At 39.6% G+C, this 22,814-nt stretch overlaps 1 protein-coding gene across 3 annotated transcripts in view; it reads right to left on the bottom strand.

Moving 5' to 3' along the window:
• Positions 1-22,814, bottom strand: part of GKAP1 (G kinase anchoring protein 1) — a 44,637-nt gene that overhangs the window by 1,040 nt on the left and 20,783 nt on the right. For 2 of the 3 annotated variants that reach the window (XM_075067247.1, XM_032785998.2), the window contains exons 2-9: positions 16,456-16,533; positions 13,806-13,929; positions 11,377-11,399; positions 10,431-10,583; positions 8,400-8,501; positions 6,539-6,602; positions 4,138-4,208; positions 3,235-3,312 (exon numbers count right to left, since the gene is read on the bottom strand). In XM_075067247.1, the coding sequence (XP_074923348.1) occupies positions 3,235-3,312; positions 4,138-4,208; positions 6,539-6,602; positions 8,400-8,501; positions 10,431-10,583; positions 11,377-11,399; positions 13,806-13,929; positions 16,456-16,521 (681 nt within the window). In that variant the 5' untranslated portion in view covers positions 16,522-16,533. Of the gene's footprint in view, positions 1-3,234; positions 3,313-4,137; positions 4,209-6,538; positions 6,603-8,399; positions 8,502-10,430; positions 10,584-11,376; positions 11,400-13,805; positions 13,930-16,455; positions 16,534-21,123; positions 21,175-22,814 lie in introns of those variants that run through there. The other variant, XM_075067246.1, reaches the window with a different exon arrangement.

Genomic DNA, 22,814 nt, shown 5'->3' with positions numbered 1-22,814 from the left:
CAGGTTTGGAAACCCGATGCGGCCCTCGGGCCAAAAAGTTTGCCTGCCCCTGGAGTAGAGGGTCATGATGCTCTCTTCTGGCCATAAAATTTATGAGTCTTTTGGTTCACAAATATGAGAGAGAGCTCATAAAGGTGAGGGAAGTCATGGAAGACTGTAAAGACAAAACTAAGAGAAGTGGTCCTTTGATGGACAACGTAAGAGAATTATAAGAAGGAATAAAAGTAGAAATAGTGATGGTGTAATTGTGCTGTGCCCTTAAACAGAGGACAAGCTTGAACTTTGCACAAAGAGGCAGCAAAGGGGATTAAATGAGGAAGGAGATAATAGGAGTAGAGGAAAGGGAAAATTTTAAAAGCAGAATTTGTATAGACAGAGAGAGAAGAGAAGAGGACACTACAATAATCAAGACAAAGATGAGGATTTTTGTAGGAATAAAAGATGGCTTTTGGAGATCTTGAAGAAATGAAAGAAATTAGGAACAGCATGAATATTAAGAGAAAAGTTAAATGCAGCAGTAAAGATGTAAGTCTGAGTAACAGGGAACATGATGGAGTTTGATGGTAACAGGAGGGTTTGTTTTTGTTTTGCTTGATTGGTTTTTAAGATTAGTGGTGTGGCATGCTGGATGTTAAGATACAGCTGGAAGTGTGAGAGTGAACAGAGTGAGATGTCAAGGTGTGCATGTACACATTTGGGAACTATTACTGTAAAAATAATTTTTGCTTTAAGAGTTGACGAGATCACTCCTGGGAAATGCACAGGGAAAAAGCAGGTGAAACTGAGGATAAAGCATTGTGGAATACCAGAGAGGGAAGATGATGAAGCAGTGAGAAATGTTGAATCTGTTGCTTTGTCAGAAAGAGTAATTAGATTCGAATGCAATGAGGTATTGTCATGGGATGAACACACAGTATTCCAGCATAAAAAACTAACAGGTTATAGCTTGAAACAGGAGTGCTTACTGTTTACACCTAAGTCTATGCAGCTACTTGAAAACTTTCTATTTTAATTTACAAGTGATTAGCTTTCCCTATAACTAAGGATACGATTTAGTCACGGAAGTCCTGGATTCCATGATTTTAACAAACCTTCAGGACTCCTTCAGCTTCAGTTCCCCTGGTGATCAGCCCTCCCACTCCGCTGGTTATTTTTAGTAAAAGTCACATACAGGTCGTGGGCTTCTGTTAATTTTTGTTTATTGACTGTGACCTGTCCATGACTTTTACTAAAAATAACTGACAAAATCTTAACCTTACCTATAACTGAAGCAATATTTTCTTTCAGCATTGTTTTAAATCTTTTTCCAAAGGAAATACTTACCATACAGAAATAAGCACAGCATCTTATTGCTGTGAAATCAAATAATTTCACTATTTTGAAGATGCTCAGAATTGAATAAATATAAAAGCATGCAAGTGTGAAAATTCAGCTTACATTAAAACAATTTCAAACATTTTTTTCATATCTTATATTTCACTAACAAAAATTACTCTATTGCTTAGCCAAGTAGAAAATGCCACATTAAAAAGCACAGATCAGTAAATGCACTCTTCTACATATTAAGAGCAAAATGAAAATCTATTTCATTTATCTCATTTGAAAGGTTTGCCACGGGTGAGAGAAAAAAGCAATAATCAATCTACTAAGACTTGCACTTGGCTTCAGGTTATCTGTCCCAGATAACAAGAAAAATATACAGTAACTCCTCACTTAAAGATGACCCGGTTAACATTGTTACGTTGCTGATCAATTAGAGAACATGCTTGTTTAAAGTTGTGCAATGCTCCCTTCTAACATCATTTGGCAGCCACCTGCGTTGTCCACAGCTTGCAGGAAGAGCAGCCTGTTGCAGCTAGCTAGTAGGGGCTTGGAACCAGGGTGGACTGGCAGCCCCCCATCAGCTCCCTGCTCCCCTAAGTTCCCTGTGCAGCAGCTGCCCAGCAGGCTAGCAATTGAAGCCGTCCCTCCCTGCACTGCCATGTACCACTCCTGCCTTCTGCGTTGGAGCTGCTCTCCGAAACTCCTGCTTGCGGGGGCGGGGGGGGGGGGGGGACGAAGAGGAAGAAGGGAGCTGTCAGGTTGTCCCCCGGCCCCTGCACCCCGCTTACCCCATCTTCCATAGAACAGGGGGACACATGACAGGGCTCAGGATGGAGGGAGCTTGCTGGCAGCAGCTGTGGTCTCAGCAAGCTCATCTAATTAACAAGGCAGCTTACTGAAAGGGGAAATGCACATCTCTCTCTCATACATAGTGTGTCTCTGTCTGCGATGCTATCTCCCCTCCCTCCATTCCTGCTGCCTTATAGAGTGAGAGCGTTAACGCTTGAGGGCTCAGCCAATTGCTAGTTCATCATTTAGCAGTAAGGCATTCCCTGGGAAATATCCCACCCTCTGACTCCGCCACCTCAACGAAGCTTCACAATCATCATCACTATATTTACATTAATTCTTATGGGGAAATTGGACTCGTTTAACATCGTTTCGCTTAGAAGTCGTATTTTTCAGGAACATAACTACAATGTTAAGTGAGGAGTTACTGTATAAAATCAAGTTACTAGTTTAGATGTAGTCTTATATTCGGAATGTTAAGAGTATATAGAAGCAACAAAAGTGTGCAATCTTGTTTACCTGTGTAATTCAAGTATGTTTTGAGGCACAAAATGGAAGACTAAATCCATTCAGCCACCCAAGTAAATGCAAAACTATGCTTCAGTTTTGTTACTGTTTTCTAAAAAGTCCATTATATTTTTAAAATTGTCTAGGTCAGGGGTAGGCAGCCTATGGCACACATGCCAAAGGCGGCATGTGAGCTGATTTTCAGTGGCACTCACACTGCCCACGTCCTGGTCACCAGTCCGGGGGGCTCTGCATTTTAATTTAAATTTTAAATGAAGATTCTCAAATATTTTGAAACCTTATTATTTTACATACAACAATAGTTTAGTTATATATTATAGGCTTATATAAAGAGACCTTCTAAAAATGTTAAAATGTATTACCGGCACACAAAACCTTAAATTAGAGTGAATAAATGAAGACTCGGCATATCACTTCTGAAAGGCTGCCAACTCCTGGCCTAGGTAGTACTAACTTAAGGAAATACACAGATACGTTACCTTCAAAGCAACTACACAAAAGTCAAGATTCTCTTGTATCAACGTTTCCATATACTATGAGAATTATACTAGACATAGGTGAATTTATTTCTAGAGACAGTATAAAAATAAATACCTGATATTTTGTTAGTTCTGCTTGTAATAATTTCACTTTAGATCTTTCTTGTTCTAATGCAGCATGAAGTGTAGTCACCTACAACAATTTTTTAAAAGCGTTACAGAATTATCTTAATCTTCCAATACACACCAAACATTTCTGCTCCAGTTCAACAGCCTAAATAATAATAATATAATTATATATAAAAGTGTTGCTGGGAAGAGAAGTAAATAATTAGTTTATTCAAGAAAGAGATTATTCTCAAAATGATCAACATTTGATGTATCACAAAGTACAAATAGTATTCCCTAAGTCTCTATTAGTTCCCTAGTGCCTCTTTATGTGTTTGCCTGAATAATGTAATATGAAAAGTGACAATTTTCTTTCAGATTTTAGCCATTGCATTATATTTTATTTTATGTCAGTGTACTGTAACTGATGTAATATAATGCAACACAATTGATTCAATTACCTCACTCTTAAGAAGTGATTATCTCAGAATTCATAATTAATGGAAACTGAATTATACTATTTCATGTCATCCTATGACATTGCACAAATAGAATACTGGATCAAGTTTAAGATTTTAATTAAATTACTGCAAAGCCAAAACAAATACAGAAATATGGCATGTGTTCCCTATTCTGTGTTCATATAATAAATGTTAATGCTTCACCTTGAAAATCTGCTGACTCTTCCACAGTAGAAATCTCTGAATGCACAAATGCCATTTAAAAAGGGTAGCTGGATCTTATATACTCTATGTCCATTAACACAAACAATCCAGATAGAGGGGAATTCTGCACTTATTTCTGTGCTTATACTCATTTTCAGTTTGGCTTTGCTGTTTGCCTTTTTTTAAATTGAAAGAAAAAACCCCAAAACAACAAAAACAAAAAACCAAAAAAAAAACAAACTTACCTGTAAGGTCAACTCATTCTTGATACTCTGAGATTCATCAACCTGTAGAAGTATTTCTGCTTTGTCTTTCACTTAAACAAAACAAGAACATTAGGCTGTCTCTATCCTTACAAGTCTTATATATAAACTGTAGTGGGGGTACTGCTGGATCCATTTTTTTGCTACTCTTAGGATATTTTCCTCAGTTATCACTGAAGGCAGGACCAACAATAGAGGTTGCCTGGAGCCAACAGTCTATTACCATTTCCAGTAGCAGCAGCCTGTGAATATGGGAAACTTTCTAGGCCTTTTAGGAAACTTTCACTGCCAGTACCTGTATGGGCTCCCAAAGACTTCACAGAGACTCACTACAGACCTGTGAGGTTCTCTGGTTATGGATGGAGCTTGAGAATATAAGCTTTCCAAAGCTATGCCTTAAATCAATGTGAAAATCTTGGCTAAAGTTTTAGATACGTAGCAAAATTAAGGTGTGCTTAACCTACATACTTGGTTACTTTCTTTGAAGTTGTGGATAATACAGAATAGTGCTATCATTATAAACCTTTACTGTACATGTGCAAATTGGGATTTTCAAGGCTCAATTCTACCACATTCAAGCTAGTTTTTACCAAAAGACAAAAATTAATTTTCCTGAGTAACTGTTCCATCAAATTAATCTTTCTGCCTCAGCTATTCAGCAAGAGAGCTAGTAAAAGAGGTAACAAGATTATTATTTTATAATAGGACATTGTTTCTACATAGGGTGACCAATTTTTTACTCGCACAAAACTGAACACCCTTGCCCACCCCTCCTCTGAGACCCTGTTCCCCGTTCACTCTATCCCCCTCTTCCTCTGTTGCTCGCTTTACCCACCATAACTCACTCACTCATTTTCACTGGGTTGACTCAGGGGGTGGTGGTGAGAGCTCCGGCTAGGGGTGCAGCCAGAAAAGAGGCATTCAGAGTGCAGGAGGGGATTCCAGGCTGAGGCAAAGGGTTGGGATGCAGAAGGGGTAAGTGCTCTGGCTAGGGGTGCGGGCTCTGGGGTACAGCAGGGGGCTCCAGGCTGGGGGGTGGAGCTGAAGGTTCGAAGCATGGGAGAGGGCTCTGGGCTGGGGTTGTGGGTTATTGGGTGGAATCAGAAATGAGGGGTTCAGAGTGTGAGGGTGGGAGGAGAGCCTCAGGGATAAGGCAGGAGGTTGGGGGGCAGGGGTGTGTGAAAGTTCCATCTGAGGGTGCAGACTCTGGGGTGGGGCTGGGGATGAGGGGGTTCGAGTGTAGGAGGGCGCTCCGGCCTGGGACCAAGGGGTTCGGAGGGTGGGAGGGGGCTCAGGGCTGGGGTCAGGGGTTGGGGCACGAGAGGGGGTCAGGGGTGCACGTTTTGGGCGGTGCTTACCTCAAGCAGATCCCAGAAGCAGCAGCATGTCTCTCCCTCCGGTTCCTACATGGAGGCGCGGCCAGTCAGCTCTGTACGCAGCCCCATCTGCAGGTACTGCCCCCACAGCTCTCATTGGCTGTGGTTCCTGGCCAATGAAAGCTGTGGAGCCGATGCTTGGGATGGGGGCAGCATGCAGAACCCCCTGGCCGCCTCTACATGTAGGAGCTGGAGGGGGGACATGTTGCTCCTTCCAGGAGCCGTGTGGAGCCACAGCAGACAGGGAGCCTGCATTAACCCTACTGCGCCACCAACTGGACTTTTAATGGCTCGGTCAGCAGTGCTGACCGGAGTCCCCAGAGTCCCTTTTCGACCAGGCATTCTGGTTGAAAACCAGACATCTGGCAACCATGTTTCCACACTCCTCCAAAATTGGCTGAACTAATAATTTTTTTCCCCAAAAAATATTTCACCCTGACCCAGACACCAGAAATTTTCAGTAAATTATGAATGACTAAGAACAGGGGGTTGGAATGAAAACACTTGGGCAACTTTAACTATAGTGTCACTAGTGAGCCTGTTATAGTGTAGCATCCCCAATACTGGTAAAATTACAAAATTTCTTCTGAAGGTTACCCTCCTCTCTCACATTGTTTTACAATGTGTGATATGCTAAAGTAGAGTTTACATACTGCACCTGATGTCATGGAAACAACTTGAACATGCATGACCCAGCAGTATTAAAAAGTCTAACACAATCACATGATTCTTATATTCATATTAGGATGTTGCTTATAAAGACAATTTTACTGAAATAGCAACTAATGAAATTGAACACTAGTCACTCGGACTGAAAATGAATTATCAGAAGTTCCTAGTAAAGGAAATTGTCAGATTAAATAATTCCAATATTACAATTTACAGTTGCCACTCATTACTCTTAGCAATTTATCTTTAAAAACTGTTTTTCAAAGTCATTTAAGTGAATTTTTAAAATAACACTGTACACGTCAAAATTAACATCTTAGAGCATAAACTTTACTTACTTTCACCTTCCTGCAGCATTTTCAACAGCTGTGCATTTCTTGCTTTTACTTCTTTATACTTCACCTAATATTAAGAGATTTAAATAAAATCAAAGGGACATTCTTTAAATTGGTGTTTAAAAACAACAAACATCAAATTTGAAAGCAGTGATTTTACTGGTAATTTAAGAAGCACAAGGGTTCTAAGCTCATCTATTTAAATACATAGGAGTCAAGGATGAGAGAACATAGGAGATGCAGTTTAAACCAATTAGAGGCCAAAGTCAAAGGAGCACAAGCAGGCACTGGCACTACAGCAGATTCAAAATCAACTACACATGGTGTGAATGAAGAACGAGAAGAAAGAACTGCTAAACAGAGAAACAGAACTTGCTGGAAGATTTTAGCTCCATGTCTGACAGAGGTTTAGTGGATTCTCTGGAAAAAAATTAAGGCCACATGAAAGAACTTTAATGCCAAAAGTAGTAACATATAATTTATACCATGGTGGTAAGCCACAGAGCACAGTTAGGACTGAGTCCTCATTGTCCTAGGTGCTATACAAGGACACATAGGAAGACATGATCCCTGGCTCCAAAGACCTTACAGTCAAGGAAATTCTCTTTTGGACTCTTCATCTTTCAGTTTTTCTACTGAGGAAATGGACCTTCCTGATCTCTCCTGTTCATCTAATGCCTGAATTGCCTCTTCTAAGGTAGCACTTCTCATGACCGCTCACTGGCAATTCTGGCAGTTTGGTTTTTGTGTCTTTTCTTAATTCTACACCCATTTTATATTTTCCTCATTCTCTTTTCTCCCCATTTCGGTGTCCCTATATTGCTCTCTCTGGCCTTGAAGACAAGTTAATTTTTATAGGATATCTTGAACCTGGTGGCACGCTACCATGCTCCACTTACACACCAATCTTGTCCCTAACGTTACCTTCATAATGCTCCATACAACAAGGTCAGCTGGTTTATAAACAGAGAAGGAACACTGTGCTAATTAACGGGATGCTGATTCAATTGCATGGGAGCAGCATGAACAACAACAAATGCCAATATTGAAAAGGGGTGGTAGATAATTCTACAGTAGAGTACCTTCAACCTCTCCAAGAAAGTATACTGGAATGCCATGCCATCCCTACTACAGCCATGCTTTAAAGCAACATTTATAGGACCAAAGGCAAATAAAAGTGAATTTAATTGTCATAGTAATGAATTATTCTAGACTTACAACTAGCTAAAGCTATCTATGCCCTTGTATTCATTTTCAAGCTGTCAGCTAGAGAGTCGGGACAGATATTAATGTGGTGTTCCAGGGCAGCAATTCTGGGAATTTTCCTATCTAATTTAGCATCCAGCAACACCAGAGGATTTGGTAAGGAGTCAAACTTTGTACTGAATGTGGTTTTGAAATCTTCCTCCTAGGTTGGGAGAAGGGGCACAGCAGATGCAAAGCTCCATTTCAATGCTACAGGGCTGCAGCTCTACATGGTTTCTCTTGTATCTGGAGAAGTATGTACTAGTTTCTTTTTTTAGGCATTTCAGATTGGTCTACAGTCTTGACAGCTAACAAAACAGCAACATCTGGGAAACAAATGATACTTGGGTACACCAAAACTGATAAATATTTACTCCTTGATGGGTGACCTTCTTAAAGTATTCAGTTTATTTTTAGATATCTGTCTTACTTACCAAGAAAGGTCAATCCATCTGGTACTGCAGGAACAACTTTGGAGAAAGATGCTCTGGAAAGGTAATATTTTAGTGTACAACACAAAGTTCCCTTTCAGACTAGCCATGTTTTGGCTTAATCAAATGGGTAAAAAAAAAAGAAGTTAGACTTTGTCCAATACTTGGAGAGATCATCAACTACATACCTCCCATTGAGTAATGATGCTTTTCAGTTGCTGAATTTCTGTATCTTTCTTTTCAAGTTCCAACTTTAATCGTTCTGTTTTTCCATCTTTCAAAACAGCCTCCTACAGAAAAATAAGCAACCACACCAGTTTAGGACTAACTATAAGTCTGCATTAGAATTTCAGTCCCGCAAAAGGCAGAATTCAGCTGCCCTGGACTGTCTCCAAGCAAAGAAAAAATACAATACTATTAGCCTGGTTGTTTCAAAGTAGCTCTTGTGCAAAAGTGCTGGTTTTCCATAGCTGCACAACCATTAAAATATGATATACGTAAATCAGTAACATAAGGTGTTTACGTTTTAACAAATACCTGCATGCTTCAAGTATGTTTTGAAGGACCAAGCCATAACACATTTAAAGACTGGGTATCTGGCAGAATCATGTGACAGAGCTTCTGTAAAATGTTCACATTAAAAATATAGCTTTAAAAATATTATCGAAGCTTTTATTGATGGATACACAAGCACAGTATTTTTTTTAAAATTTAAAATTTAAAAAAGGAGCACATTCTGTGGAAGTGCAAGCAAAATGGGAGAAGCTCTCTAAGCCTTGACTATTAAATCCTGTTCGCTAGCAATAAGAACAAAACCAAGTGTGACAAATTATTTAAGTGTTTTCAAATATTAGTGTACACACTTTAACCCCACCTGATTATACAGAAGCTGTTAGAAAAAATTGCTTGTACCCAGCATGAGAGACAACTTTGCCCTTTGCTTTTACAACTAAGGAAGTCCCAGTTTACTAAACTATGCTACAAGATTTTAGGAGCCAGCCAACTTTTTGATGCTTTAGATGTATGAGAGGAAGAGGGGGAATGGAAGTAGTTTTGGGCAAAAGTGTTTTGTATTTTTTTTTAAAAAGGTGCTACAGAGAACTGGGAGTGAAAGTACACACAAACCAGATTAAATGCTAATGCTGTTTCAAGTTCACGCTCAAAATGATTGGATCCTGCACACTGTGTTTAGCTGGAGCATACGCAATGCTAACAAAGTCATCTTTTCTCCAAAAAAAGGGTTTTGAGTCATTCTGATGTTCTTAAAAAAACAAAGAGAATATCATTTTTTTCCCCTGAAGAACTATAGCAGGGTTTGTGGAGGTTGTGAACAGTGAAGTCACAACAAAGATTGTAACCTCTGCTCAGCTCTCTCTCAACTGAGTAGGGAAGGAAAGGATATCAAGTTGGTGAAAAAAACTAGGACAAATGAGAACACATAATTTAATCTTAAAAGTACAGTTGTAACTAAATTACTTCAGCTTTTAAACAGTCAGATCAAAACTAAGCTTGTTCTCTAACATTAAAGTTATATTCTTAAAATACAGCATTTGTTCTCCCTTCTATTTCCTCACTGTAGGGAAGAAATATCCCACTCAACAACGTGGAAGTCGTAGGAAATATCCCAATTATGGTTTTCTGCAAGGACATTCAGTCACCGTTGCAGCAAAGGGCACAGACCAGTAGTAGTATTTTCTGAAGAAAAAAAAATAAGATTTGCTAATGTCAGGCTACTATTACAACAATAATAGCCCTAGAAATATCTACAGGTAGTCAAAGGACCTGATGACTGATCCATGAGACCTGCAACCAGACTGCAAGGACCAAGAGGTTAAAACTACCACCCCAGGAGACAATTCTGTAATCTTCCCTTCTCCAAAAGATATTTATGCTACTGGAAAGAGGTAAAAGAGGAGTGGGTCTTTGCCATTCCTTCCTCTTGACCTTCTTCTCAGAGGAGGAGATTTGGCAGTCCCATTTCAGTTGTTTGCATTTTGTTTTTTCTTAAGCGATTCATAGACCTATAACATGAACTAGTCAAAAAAGTTATCCATAAATTGTGTTTTCAGCACATAACTGAAGTTGTGAGAGCATAAGCAGTCAGATTAGGGGGGGGAGGAGGGGTCAGAAAAATTACTCCAGAAGCTTCACATTTTATTTAGATTATCCACCAAGCAAATATTCATTGTGCACTTGAAAATAGCTGCCATTGTACATGCCTGACTATGTTCATGTGATGTACAGTTATCCAAGCCGTTGTAATCTGTGAGTTGGTCTCTCCTTTTTTCTCTAATAAGTATTTTATGAACATCATCTTCCAGCCTATTGAAGAATCCTCCATCATGCAATAAAGTCTGGGAAGAGCTCAGTTCCTGTCAAGAATTAACTTCATGATTTATCTCCATTTAAATAAAAGTCAGTATCCAGCTAAACAATGAAATATTTAGTTGAGTTTTAAAGAAGTCTGTGTTTAAAGTCACAAAAATGCACAAAATACAGGTATCAGCACTTTCTCCTTTAATACATAGAGACACAATGAAACAAAACGGAGTACTAAATTTTACCTAGAGCATATTTTACTGCCAACTATAAAACTCTGAAAAATAAGAACATTTCACAGAAGTGATATCAGGTGAGAAAAATATTTCCACTGATTTAATAATTTTGTGCAATGCCTCCCTAGATTTTTGAATTATAAAGAAATATTTAACATCAAAGTGATTTTTCTTCCTAAAAGGGTTCCAATACTAGGAATGTTCCACTGCACAATATTTGCCATTAATATTTTCTTATCTACTCTGCTTCTAATAGTTATTTAGCCTCTTGTACCCTGCCTACAGAACTTTTAGGGCCAGGCTTTCAAATCTGTCTAAACTGTACCAATAACATTTGCAAGCCTGTAACTGATGGCACAAAACTGGAAAAGGCATGTATAAGTTCTCATTCATGGACTTTTATCTTTGCATTTGCTCACACAAGTTTTATGGACATACTTTAGGCAGCCAATTTGAAAAATTAATTCCTGACTGTAACTTCAGAAAGTGATTAGGCCTCTTTGTTTAAATACTTATTTAATAACTATCTTCTGCATACAAAAACCTCATTATTTAAGCTGGTCTTTGGTGTTGTGTTATGTTTATTAGTTTAATAAAAACTAAGTCTTACCTCGTGTTTTTTAGCAAGGGGATCTGAAAAAGAACACAGGAAAAATAAAATGTTACTTTTTAAAAAAACTACTACATTGTCTGATTTAATCATACCAAAAACTATCAAAGTGAGATAACTCAGAAGAGGCTGAAAAATCCATTTTGGTTCTCCAGCATTAACTCTCATTCTTCTCCCAAAATTACACTAAAGAATTAAAGACGACTGTCTACACCAGCGATACTCAGACTTCAGTGATTCAGAAGCCAAATTAGTGATAAACTATTCAGAAGAGCCACAGTAGTGTGAATTGTTTCATTTACTATAGTACTATATTTTATATACATCTCTACCCCGATATAACACGGTCCTTGAGAGCCAAAAAATCTCACCGTGTTATAGGTGAGGCCACGTCATATCAGGGTAGGGGGAAGAACTGTTCTCTGCCCCTGCTCACCTCCACTCTGTCTCTGCCTCCTCCCTGAGCGCACTGCCTCCGCTCTGCTTCTTCCTCCCTCCCTCCCAGGCTTGCCATGCCAATCAGCTGTTTGGTCCAACAAGCGGCAGGGGGGCAGGGGGGAGGCGGAAGCAGAGCAGCAGCAGCATGCTCAGGGGAGGCGGCGGAGAGGAACTGGAGTGGGGAGCAATTCTTCTGCACTCCCACCCCCCTGCTACTTGCTGCAGCCCTCCCCGCCCACCCCCCAGCTCACCTCCATTCCGCCTCCTCCCACGAGCACGGTGCAGCTCCATTTCTCCCTCCGAAGCTTGCCGCGACAATCAGCTGTTCGGCGCAGCAAGCCTGGGAGGGAGGAGAAGCGGAGCTGCGGCATGCTTGTGGGAGGAGGGGGAGCGGAGGTGAACAGGAGCAGGGGGGTCCCAGGGAGGGCTGCAGGAACTAAAGGGCAGGCGCAGAGGAACCACTTGTGGTAACACAAATTCAGATATAACGAGGTCAAGCAGCCCCGTCCCCCGGAGCACTCCTTTACCATGTTATATCCGAATTCCTGTTATATCGGACCGCATTATATCGGGGGAGAAGTGTATATTATTCTCACAGCAAACAAGTTAACTCAGTGCAAGTTGATAACTTAGTTAATAAAAGTATCCTGATTGGTTAATAATTTTATCACACAGTGTTTTATCATCATGTGCTTCAAAGAGTCGCAAGAGACACGTTAAAGATCCACGACTTGCCGCCTGCGAGCCTCAGGGCTTCACTACCAGGGAGATCAACGCTGCTGCAATCGATGCAATGGGTGTCGATTTAGCGACTCAGGTACTCTAGCTCTCCAAGAAGAGTAAGTAAGTCTCCCATTGATGCAGTGCAGTGAAGACACCAGGATAAATCGACGTAAGCTAAGTAGACTCCAGAAATGTGAATAACGTAGCTGGAGTAGAGTAACTTAGGTCGACTTACGCCCGTAGTGAAGACAAGCCCTCAGTCTGAGCATCACTGATCTATGTTGTATTTTAAACCCTATCCCTTAAAATAATGTAACAGAAAGCAGACCCCAATTTGTTAAATGCACTGAGAGTTCATAACTGGCAAGCAACATTTTTGCAATAAACAAACTGCAGACTGTATTTAATTCTGTTCTGGTTCTTCTATTACTCTCACCACCATAGTATCTCAGTGCCTTTCAGTAGCATATTAGGTGACATGACCAACATCTATAATTTGTTCAGACTCTCATCCTTCGTGGGTGTTTTATTGTTTGTTTCTTGGTTTGTTTTTGAAATAAACCCACATTTAATAAAATACTGGGAACTTAGATAAGTGCTTAGAATATTTTTAAATAGACCTTTGATTCAATAGTACTTTTTCTCGTTCCAGATCCTACCACCGTTTCTCTGCTTAAGGCAGGAGCCACTGCTCTGAACAGAACAGGAACAAACCAGCACCCAAAGAATTTTCAAAGAATGTACAAGCTGCTGAGGTAAGCAATATTTCCCCCTCCCTTAACTCTTCTTCCCCTAAAGAGCCAGCTTTGGGTGCAAAGGGCAATTACCACTGTCTGGGAAATAAAGGGAACAGCAAGGCAACAAGTACAACAAAGTTAGGAGTAAAGAGTTTTTCCTCTTGAGTGACCTTGGACCATTGCCAGATGCTGGTCACTGCAACAGGTTCAGTACTACTTCACACTCCAGCAGCTGAATACTTCTCTCATTTGCTTCTCTCCTTAGCTAAACCGATTAGTCCACATTAAAAATAATAAGATTCAGGATACATAAAGTTAGATTTAGAGCTATCAGAACACAGTGTTTAGTTTACTTGTTTCTAACATTGTTAAGTGAATATTATATTTAAATATAGTGTTTGTGAACTGAGACTTTGGAAATGCAGAGTTTCAGTATAGAGGGTGTTTTGTTATTAAAAGTATATGTCATAGTAATTCCAAAGAATTAAACAATTGGTTTGTAAATAAATATTTAAACATAAAAATGCATACCTGTATTAATGTCTGACTGAAAGTCTTTGAGAGACACTGTGAGAGGTTTGTCTTTTCCCTGCTGGTTCTTTCTTTTCTCTTTCTTATTTGCTGACTTTGAGGGAGGTGAAGCATTTTCAGAGTCCTGAAAGGAATAAAACCCCACTGATTGCACTATTTTACTCTAATGAATAAACCAATTCATAATTTAATTGCTCTAAAGCTGAGGTCCCCAAACTGTGGGACATGCCACCTCAGGAGGGTACAAAGGAACATTCGGGAACATGCAGAAGGCCCAGGCCAGCTCCCCTGGGGGGCAGAGGAGGATGGACCACCCAGTCCTGTCCCACCCCCAGCTTTGCTTTAGCCCCACCCCCAACCATGGTCATGGCTCCCGGACCTGAGCCTGGCCCTATTCCCAGCCTCAGCATGGCTCCACACTCAGCTACGGGCCAACTGCTGACCCCACAGCGGCCTGGCTGTGGCTTCACTCCCAGCCCCACCCTCGGCCCTTGGCTGCGACTCCGTTCCCGGCCTGAGGCAGAGGCTGGTGGAGGAGCCGCACTTGGATGAGGGCTGAGCAGACAGCCCCCAACCTCTGTTCCCTTCCTAGCCCTGCTCTCAGACCCACCTCCAGCCCCCTTACTCCTGTCCATGTCATGTCCACCCCCACTCCCAGCCCCAGAAGGGTTGGGGGGCACATATCCCTCAAATGTTTGGGTACCACTGCTCGAAAGTTTTGTATTCTTAAGAAAAAAAATAACAGTACACAAACAAAGCCCTTGGTCTAAAACAATTTGACAGCTTTTAGTAGACATCTTTCTCGCTCTGTACTCCAATTAGCCTAAAGAAACAACCGTGTTCTTTAAACCGATATAGCGATTCACAAACAGTACAATGAATTGTCAGCCTACTACCCCAACACCTAGATAAAATGTTATCTAAAAATCAATTTGGTATAATATAATCAAAAAGCACTGTAATATAGTAGTGTCACAATCAATTATACATGCTTTAAAAATAAACATCTGCTTGACATTTACTCTCAATATCCCTAGTCATTCATATAGCTGCAGACTGCCAATATTCTATGATCATACTCTAGCCAACAGACATTATTGCTTAAATGAAGTTAGACAGAGGTTTAGAGAGTTCTTTTTAAGCCTGAGGTTCTGTTTTCTTAAATATGCCATTACACAGAAAAGAGTAAAGTGTGATTTGAAGGTTTTACCTAAACAGAAAAAGTAGTTATATAGAAAATAAATAAAGCAGGGGAAAAACATAAACACGAGCTCTGATGTTCTATATCAGCTGCTCTCAACCGGGGGTCCACCGCCCGATAGCTGGTTTCAGGGGGTCCACAAAGCAGGTTAGCATTAGACTGGTTGGAGCCAAAGGCAGGAAGTTCGGAGCCCCCCAGCATCCCACGGGGCAAGAGTCCCACCCCTCGCCCCCAGCTGCCTAGAGCGCCCCCCTCACCACCCACGGCTGAAGCCCGGAGCCATGTCTCTTCCCCACCCCAGATGTGGGGGGAGGGAGAGGCTCAGAAAGATAACGGTTTAGAAACCCTGTTCTATACTATGAGACTACAATATAAACAACTACTAGATTTTAAATTTATGAGCATATACAAAGTTCTCCCAAACTGCTAAAGAATTAGCTTTACTTGCAATCCATGCAGATGCCATTTGGACTCAAGAGCAAATCCCCAACAGCTATGCTTAAAGACTAAGTCTTTGCTTGCCTGAACTTAAACATGCCTTTTAAAATGAAGTTAAAATTGGAAGTTAAAACTAAACTGTAATTTAAGAACTTTAACTTAATTGTGGGGATTCCCTTCAAACAAACAAACAACCTCTGTGAAGTCTTAGTTTGTCCAACAGAAGTACAAGATACTACTAAAGCTGACACTCCGAGCAAAAAAATGGACATGTGCCATTTTTGCTTTTTCTTCTGTATAATTTAAAGGTTTTTGTTTTTCAAAAGTTCCCTACTTGTTTTTCACAGTAGAAATTCAGGACTTATCAGCACTTTCTCTCCTGGAACACTATGTAGATGACTGGTGAACTAGCAAGACAACAATACAAGTACCAAAGAAGGTAAACCTAACCAGTTGAGAAGGAATTTTTAGTCAGCCTGTTCTAAACTGTTATCTATTTAAGTCAAATAACTGAAACAATTGGGAGGAAAAATGTTAAAGATTCAACATGCCTACCACTTCAATTCAGACCTAAAAAAGATCCTCTTCCCCTTCAGTTCTATGATCCTCTAAGAAGACCGCTCCAGAGCCCACACCAAGATCAATAAATAAAGTAAAACAAAAACACACACGTGCACACAGACGCCTACATGGAACAAGGCTTAGCAGTCTTATTATTTCTAAGGTGAAAACAAATGTCTTTATATATCAAAGAAGCAAAGAGGGTACAAACTCATTTTCCCCCTTGGCAGGTCATCTTTAATATTCTCAAACTGTAATATGGCTGTTTGTGGTTTCCCTCAATGCTCTAATGGTTCTTTCAATTTTTAGTAGATCTTTGGGTATTAAGAAACTAAAGAGTTAGCTTACATGAAATTTTGTGGAAACCAAATTATTAATCTCCTTTATCCAGAACTCAATAAAGGTCAAAAACTTGCACAATTTTCAGATCAGGATGAAGCCAGCAAATACCTTTTTGTGCTCTTCATATTCCAGTTTGCTTAGCAGTAATGCCTTTTCAAGATCTGCTTCAAACATTTCAGATGTCAGCTGAAGAAATAAGATTAAGACAAAAAAAACTCATGATAGATTTTTGTTTTTATTAATAAAAAGCAACACGAGCTTTCATTTGCACACCTTTAAAAACTTAATTTTAGCCTATGGAATGTTACAGCTGCTGTCAACACACTCTTGGTAATATGATGAAATGCACCAGTAAGAATGACTGAATACATTTGTACAACAGTTGGTAGAATATCTTATTGGTTGAAACACATTTTGTTAAATAAAAGTCTGTGACTGAAACCACGCACTACGTAGTCACTACAGGGAAAGGTAAGTTCTCTTTTTTTTTTTTTAAATTGCATTTGTTCAAAATGCTTGCTTGTAACTTAGATCCTGAAGTTCCGCATGCAGAAGTTTGTTGATTTTAAAGCCTAAAATATCAACAAATAGGACAGGGGAAAGAAGAGCCTCTCAAAAGCATAGAAGAGACCAGGCCAGCTCTGCTGCCCTTAACAAAAAGTAACTTCTGCTGAATGGCAGGGATGGCGAGAGACTCCAGGACATCATCTGTGAAAGGGAAAAAAGTTTGTCTGGGATGCCATAGAAGGAGGATGTGCAGTGCAAGAGTTGTTTCAGAGAAGTGTAAGGGATCAAGAGCTGTCTGGGATTAAGGAGTGATGGAGGGGAGCTTTAGTCTTGATGGAGTTTCTTGGGACGTGGGATAAAAGGGGAATTGAAATTTTGTATGTGGGGACTGAAAAGGAAAGAAAGAACTAAGAGTTGCTTAGCAAAGGTAGAGAGGTAACATCTGATTTTATAATGGTGGCATGGGAGAGGGGTAGCTGAGTTTTGTTTAGAGCATTATATTAATCTTCATGGGAAAAGGTGAGCCAGAAAAAAAAAATACACCCAAACCAATACAAACTTACTGAATGGGGGACACAGATGGGTTGAAGGTAAGCAGAGGTAGGGATTCACCTGGATTCAGGGTATTGGTGGATCAGAAGGAGGTTGGAAAAACTGCAGCGTGCACACAGCAGTAATATAAACAAACATGCATACCTCAGATGTAACTGATTATAATACATCTCTAAAAATGTAGCAGTTTGTTTGCATCAGATATTATTCCTTTAAATGGTTCCCAAATTATCAGAGCAATCCCCAGTGTGATGAATAAGCAAATATTATTATGTTTCTTAGTTTGTCTTTGCCCATTCATTCCACTACTCTTCTCTTTCATCTGTCATTTGTCTGTTCTTTGAGTTGCAATTAGGATGTTTTTAGTCATTAAGGATTAAACTTGAAGTCTCTAACTCACAATTTGAGGATTTCAGAAACTCAGCCAGAGATTATGGGTCTATTAAAGGAATGGGTGGATGAGGTTCTATGGGCTGCAATGTGCAGGATGTCAGACTAGATTATCATGATGGTCTCTTTGGCCTTAAAGTCTGTGAGTCTTTGCACATTCTCAGCTTAATTTGATCAAATTATAAATGCTAGTTGAGCCATTTTTAAGTTTTAGTGATAACATACAATTTTCCTGCCTATGATAACTGTGCCCTTAAAGAATTTACAGGGTTTCAGGAGACACAGATTGTTTAAAATACCTGGTTTATGCAATCCTCCAAAGATCTTGGTTCTCAACCTATTTAGCACTGTGGGATGCATGGCTCACAATAGTGAGCTAAGAGCCTCTCCTTTTGACTTAGTCCTTGAATACAATCATATAAATACCCGCTCAACAGGAGGCAAGGACATGAGTGAGACTGCCAGTATGCAGGTACTATGTGCTATTACTCCAAAGAATTTGTTTATTCTATGGCTACAATTTAGTATCAGTTGTACAACAGAATCTGAGCCTGAGCAAGAAGGATGTCTACCAATAAAAAAAAATAAAATCAAGGCACAATGATTGCCCTGAAAAATTCAAGTAATGAAAAAAGAAGGAAGGGATGGAGGTCGGGGGGGGGGGGAGAGTTATAAAAAGGCAATGTTTTACATGGATGTGGAAGTTAATACTGTAAGTTCCTCAGGACAAAGACTAAGGCTAAGGCTAAGGCTAAGGCTATCTCCTTAAAATGTTTGTACAGAGTCTAGCACAAAAGAGCCCAAGTATTATTGGAGCTAAGTACTACTGCAATATGAATGCTATCACTAAATGTCAATAATTTAACCATAGAATTAGGCCATCCTGGGGCTTCTAGTGTGAGGACAATCTTCTTGGGTTTATGTCACCAGAAATCCTTTATCAGCTTTAGGACCTTGTAATTCTATTAATAGTTAAATATTTTTCCATATACTGTAGGAGCAGTATTTTAACAAATTTACAATTTAAACATTTACATTGCAGTTGAGATTTAAACTGGAAGACTAATGGCTACATCCTCTACTATAAAATAACTTTAGCAAATTTACTGAAAATATTTAGGTATTCTTGTGGTTAGTCTCAAAATCCACATGACAAAGTACACCTCTACCCCGACAGAACGCTGTCCTTGGGAGCCAAAAAAATCTTACCGTGTTATAGGTGAAACTGTGTTATATCGAACTTGCTTTGATCCACTGGAGCGCGCAGCACCGCCCCATCCCGGAGCAGTGCTTTACCGTGTTATATCTGAATTCGTGTTATATCGGGTCATGTTATACTGGGGTAGAGGTGTATAAACTAACTAAGGTCTCTCCTTCAGCCTTCTTTTTGGTCCAGTATCCCTTTTTCCTCAAAAATCTTCCCCATCCCTCATTCTAACAGGCTACCTACCTCTAAAGAGCCAATTGAATACACTGCAGCACTGGCAGGCATTATTGGCAGCAGCTACAAACAGTGCGTAAGTTTCTAAATTAAGGAATAGTTTTAAATACAAAGTTTTATTATTAAACATGTAATAATTAGACAGAGCATATGCAATCTACCTATACTTGTTAAGGATACTCAACCCATGTACACCTTGCACCAACACTCCAAATTCTCTCCAAGGTTCAATTTAAGATAGCTTGCAGTGGTATGCACTACAAACATATGCCTAGTGGTGGCCCCCCGTCAGTTTCTGGAGAAACTCATCTTTCGTTCAAAGAAATTGTGGTTCTGGGTGGAGTTTTCAGAAGTGCTTAAGTTATTTCGGAGTCTAAATTCCACCAAATTTGGCTCCTAAGTGACTTAGGTGAATTGGAAAGTTTTACCCTCTAGCTCTTGCAGTAGCCAAGAAAAGCCTACAAGATGTAAGACAGCAGACAGCATAGTGACAGAAGTAAACTACTTAATTTTTGTAATGGAATATTAACTCTGCAACCTAATGAGGACAATGTTAAATTTTTAGCTATTTCACTAATGATGAGCTTAGAAAAAACATCTAGTTATTCAGGTATTGTGGGCAGAGCATGTGCCAGGAGCATCACAACTCCCCATCCTCTACTATGATCCCTGAACAATTGCTTAAAATTGACAGTGTGCTCAATACTATACTACATACACAAACAGTCCATACTCTGATCTCAAAAACTGCAATTGCCTCTGTTTATGATAATCTCTACTACCCACTAGTGAAAAAGTGTCTTATCATGGCCCCAAAGTCAAAGTGGTATATTTCAGGACAATGGCAAAACCATGAGATTACTTTTCAAAGTGAAAGGAAAACCCAAGACAACTTTATAACCTATGGGCTTCTAGAATGCAAATGAATTAAGAATCAACTGTATGTCCACCATCCAGTCCCACTGTTCAATAATACATTCATAAATACTTAAACAAGGGTTAATGTTTCTCCTCTTTTATAATAATGAGGGCAGAGACATGCGGTTTGTAAGCTTCATGCAATTCTCCAAAGCGCTTTATAGTCACTACTACATTGCTTGATATACCAACCATCTAATCAGAAGGCACAGGCAGGCTGAAAAATTGATACCTCTTTTTTTGTTGTTTTTTTTGGGGGGGAGAGGGGAGGGAGTCTCCTGACATCATAGTATTAACAACTTTCAACAATTTATTATCCACCAAACATTGCCCTCACTTAATGCTTGATCATCTTCCAAAATGGGATTTCTGAAATTCTTCCTCGTTGTTGAGACACAGATTGAAAATCTCTCTACATGTCAATAAAATCCAGGTAGCTGTCAATAAAGGCGTTTAACCTAGCTCCTGAACTTCACACAGACCTTTTAAAGACATGCCACCATCAATACTGGCCCCTTACAGGGACCTTACACGTGTACAGGGGTATCTCAAAATGCATAATTCATAGAGAATTGTGATGTCACCAACTCTGTATGAAACAGTTTTCTTATAAAAGGAGAAAACACACTCAGATATCCTGATACTCAATAACCAAAGCCACCAGATCATCACATACCTATTAGTAAATGTTGTTAAGAGTTTCATACAAGCTCTCCCTATTCCAGAACAAGGAAAAAAATGTAAAAACACACACTTAATATATGAGATATAAAAACAAAATGTCATTGCACTAAATAGTAAATAAATTTTGACATTCTATAAATCAACAAAATATTTAGGTGAAGTACTGAACTACCATAATCAGCAAAGGAACAGTTTTAATTATGAATGTTTCTCCTACTGACATCATTGGGAGCAAAGGCACATCAATCAGTTAAGAAAATGTATAGTTTTTCAAATGGTCTTACCTCAAGGCTAAAAAGGTTGTAATATTTTGAAGCCATAATTCTTAGTGTAACTTCTGCCTTCGGTAGTTCTACCAAGAGGAATCATGGTTAAAAGGTCTCAATGGCACTCACTACACACACACTCACTCTATAGTGGCCTCTGCTTTATTACATTTTTAAATGTTGGTGACCCCTAGCTCTATAGAGAATACTTACTTTTGGTAAATATATCAACCAAGAAAAATAGGGATATCTATTGCAATTAAAAGAATCTTATGTTGACAGATGTGACAGTCCTCGTACCCTTGTGGCTTGTTGGGTGCGCTGCTCTTCAAGAGATCTGGATTTGAGAGTGAACTCAGCACATCAGAAGACCAAGAATAAACCAACTGAAACGCTCTTTTGATAATAAGGGTGATGACAAAGATGCTTCAAAAGATTTTTATGGAACAGAAAATCTTTAAAATATGAGATTCTATCTCACGTCTTCCAGTAGACATTATTAAGAGTGAAAGAGCAAACTATCCCATTGCATAGGGAGAAGTATGGCAAGAGACTATCCTGGCTTAACCAGGAGATCTGCAATGATCTAAAAATCAAAAGAGAGAGTCCTACAAAAAGTGGAAACTAGGTCACATTACAAAGGATGAACATAAACAAACAATACGTAGGGACAAAATTAGAAAGGCCAGGACACAAAACGAGATCGAACTAGCAAGAGACACAAACAGTAAAAAGAAAAACATTCTACAAATACATTAGAAGCAAGAGAAAGACCAAGGACAGGGCAGGCCCCGTTACTCAATGAGCAGGGGAAAACAAGAACAGAAAATGTGGAAATGGCAGAGATGCTTAATGACTTCTTTGTTTCAATTTTCACCAAGAAGGTTGGTGGTGATTGGACATCTAACACCGTGAATGCCAGTGAAAATGAGGTAGGATCAGAAGCTAAAATAGGGAAAGAACAAGTTAAAAATTACTTAGACAAGTTAGAAGTCTTCAAGACACCAGGGCTTGATGACATATATCCTAGAATACTCCAGGAGCTGACTGAGGGGATGTCTGAGCCATTAGCTATTATGTTCAATTATCTTTGAAAAGCTGGAGAGATTCCAGAAGACTGGAAAAGGGCAAATAGAGTGCCAATCTATAAAAAGGGAAATAAAAACAACCCAGGAAACTACAGACCAGTTAGGTTAACTTGTGTACCCGGAAAGATAATGGGGCAAATAATTTGTAAACATCTAGAAGATAATAAGATAAGTAACAGTCTGCATGGATTTGTCAAGAACAAATTGTGTCAAACCAACCTGATAGCTTTCTTCAGCAAGGTAACAAGCCTTGTGGATAGGAGGAGGTGGTAGAGGTGGTATATCTTGACTTTAGTAAAGCTTTTGATACTGTCTCACATGACCTTCTCATATACAAACTAGGGAAATGCAACCTAGATGGAGCTACTATAAAGTGGGTGCATAACTGGTTGGAATGCTGGAAGGGCATAACGAGTGGGGTCCTGCAAGGATCAGTTCTGGGTCCAGTTCCGGTCAATATCTTCATCAATAATTTAGGTAATAGCATAGAGAGTACACTTACAAAGTTTGTGTACGATACCAAGCTAGGAGAGGTTGCAAGTGCTTTGGTGGATAGGATAATAATTCAAAATGATCTGGACAAACTGGAGAAATGGTCTGAAGTAAGTAGGATGAAATTCA

This window comes from Chelonoidis abingdonii, chromosome 6, assembly GCF_003597395.2.
Source record: "Chelonoidis abingdonii isolate Lonesome George chromosome 6, CheloAbing_2.0, whole genome shotgun sequence".
Classification (NCBI taxonomy): Eukaryota; Metazoa; Chordata; order Testudines; family Testudinidae; genus Chelonoidis; species Chelonoidis abingdonii.
The sequence above is the reverse complement of the archived record's forward strand: the minus strand, read 5'-3'. Positions and strand labels throughout refer to the sequence as shown.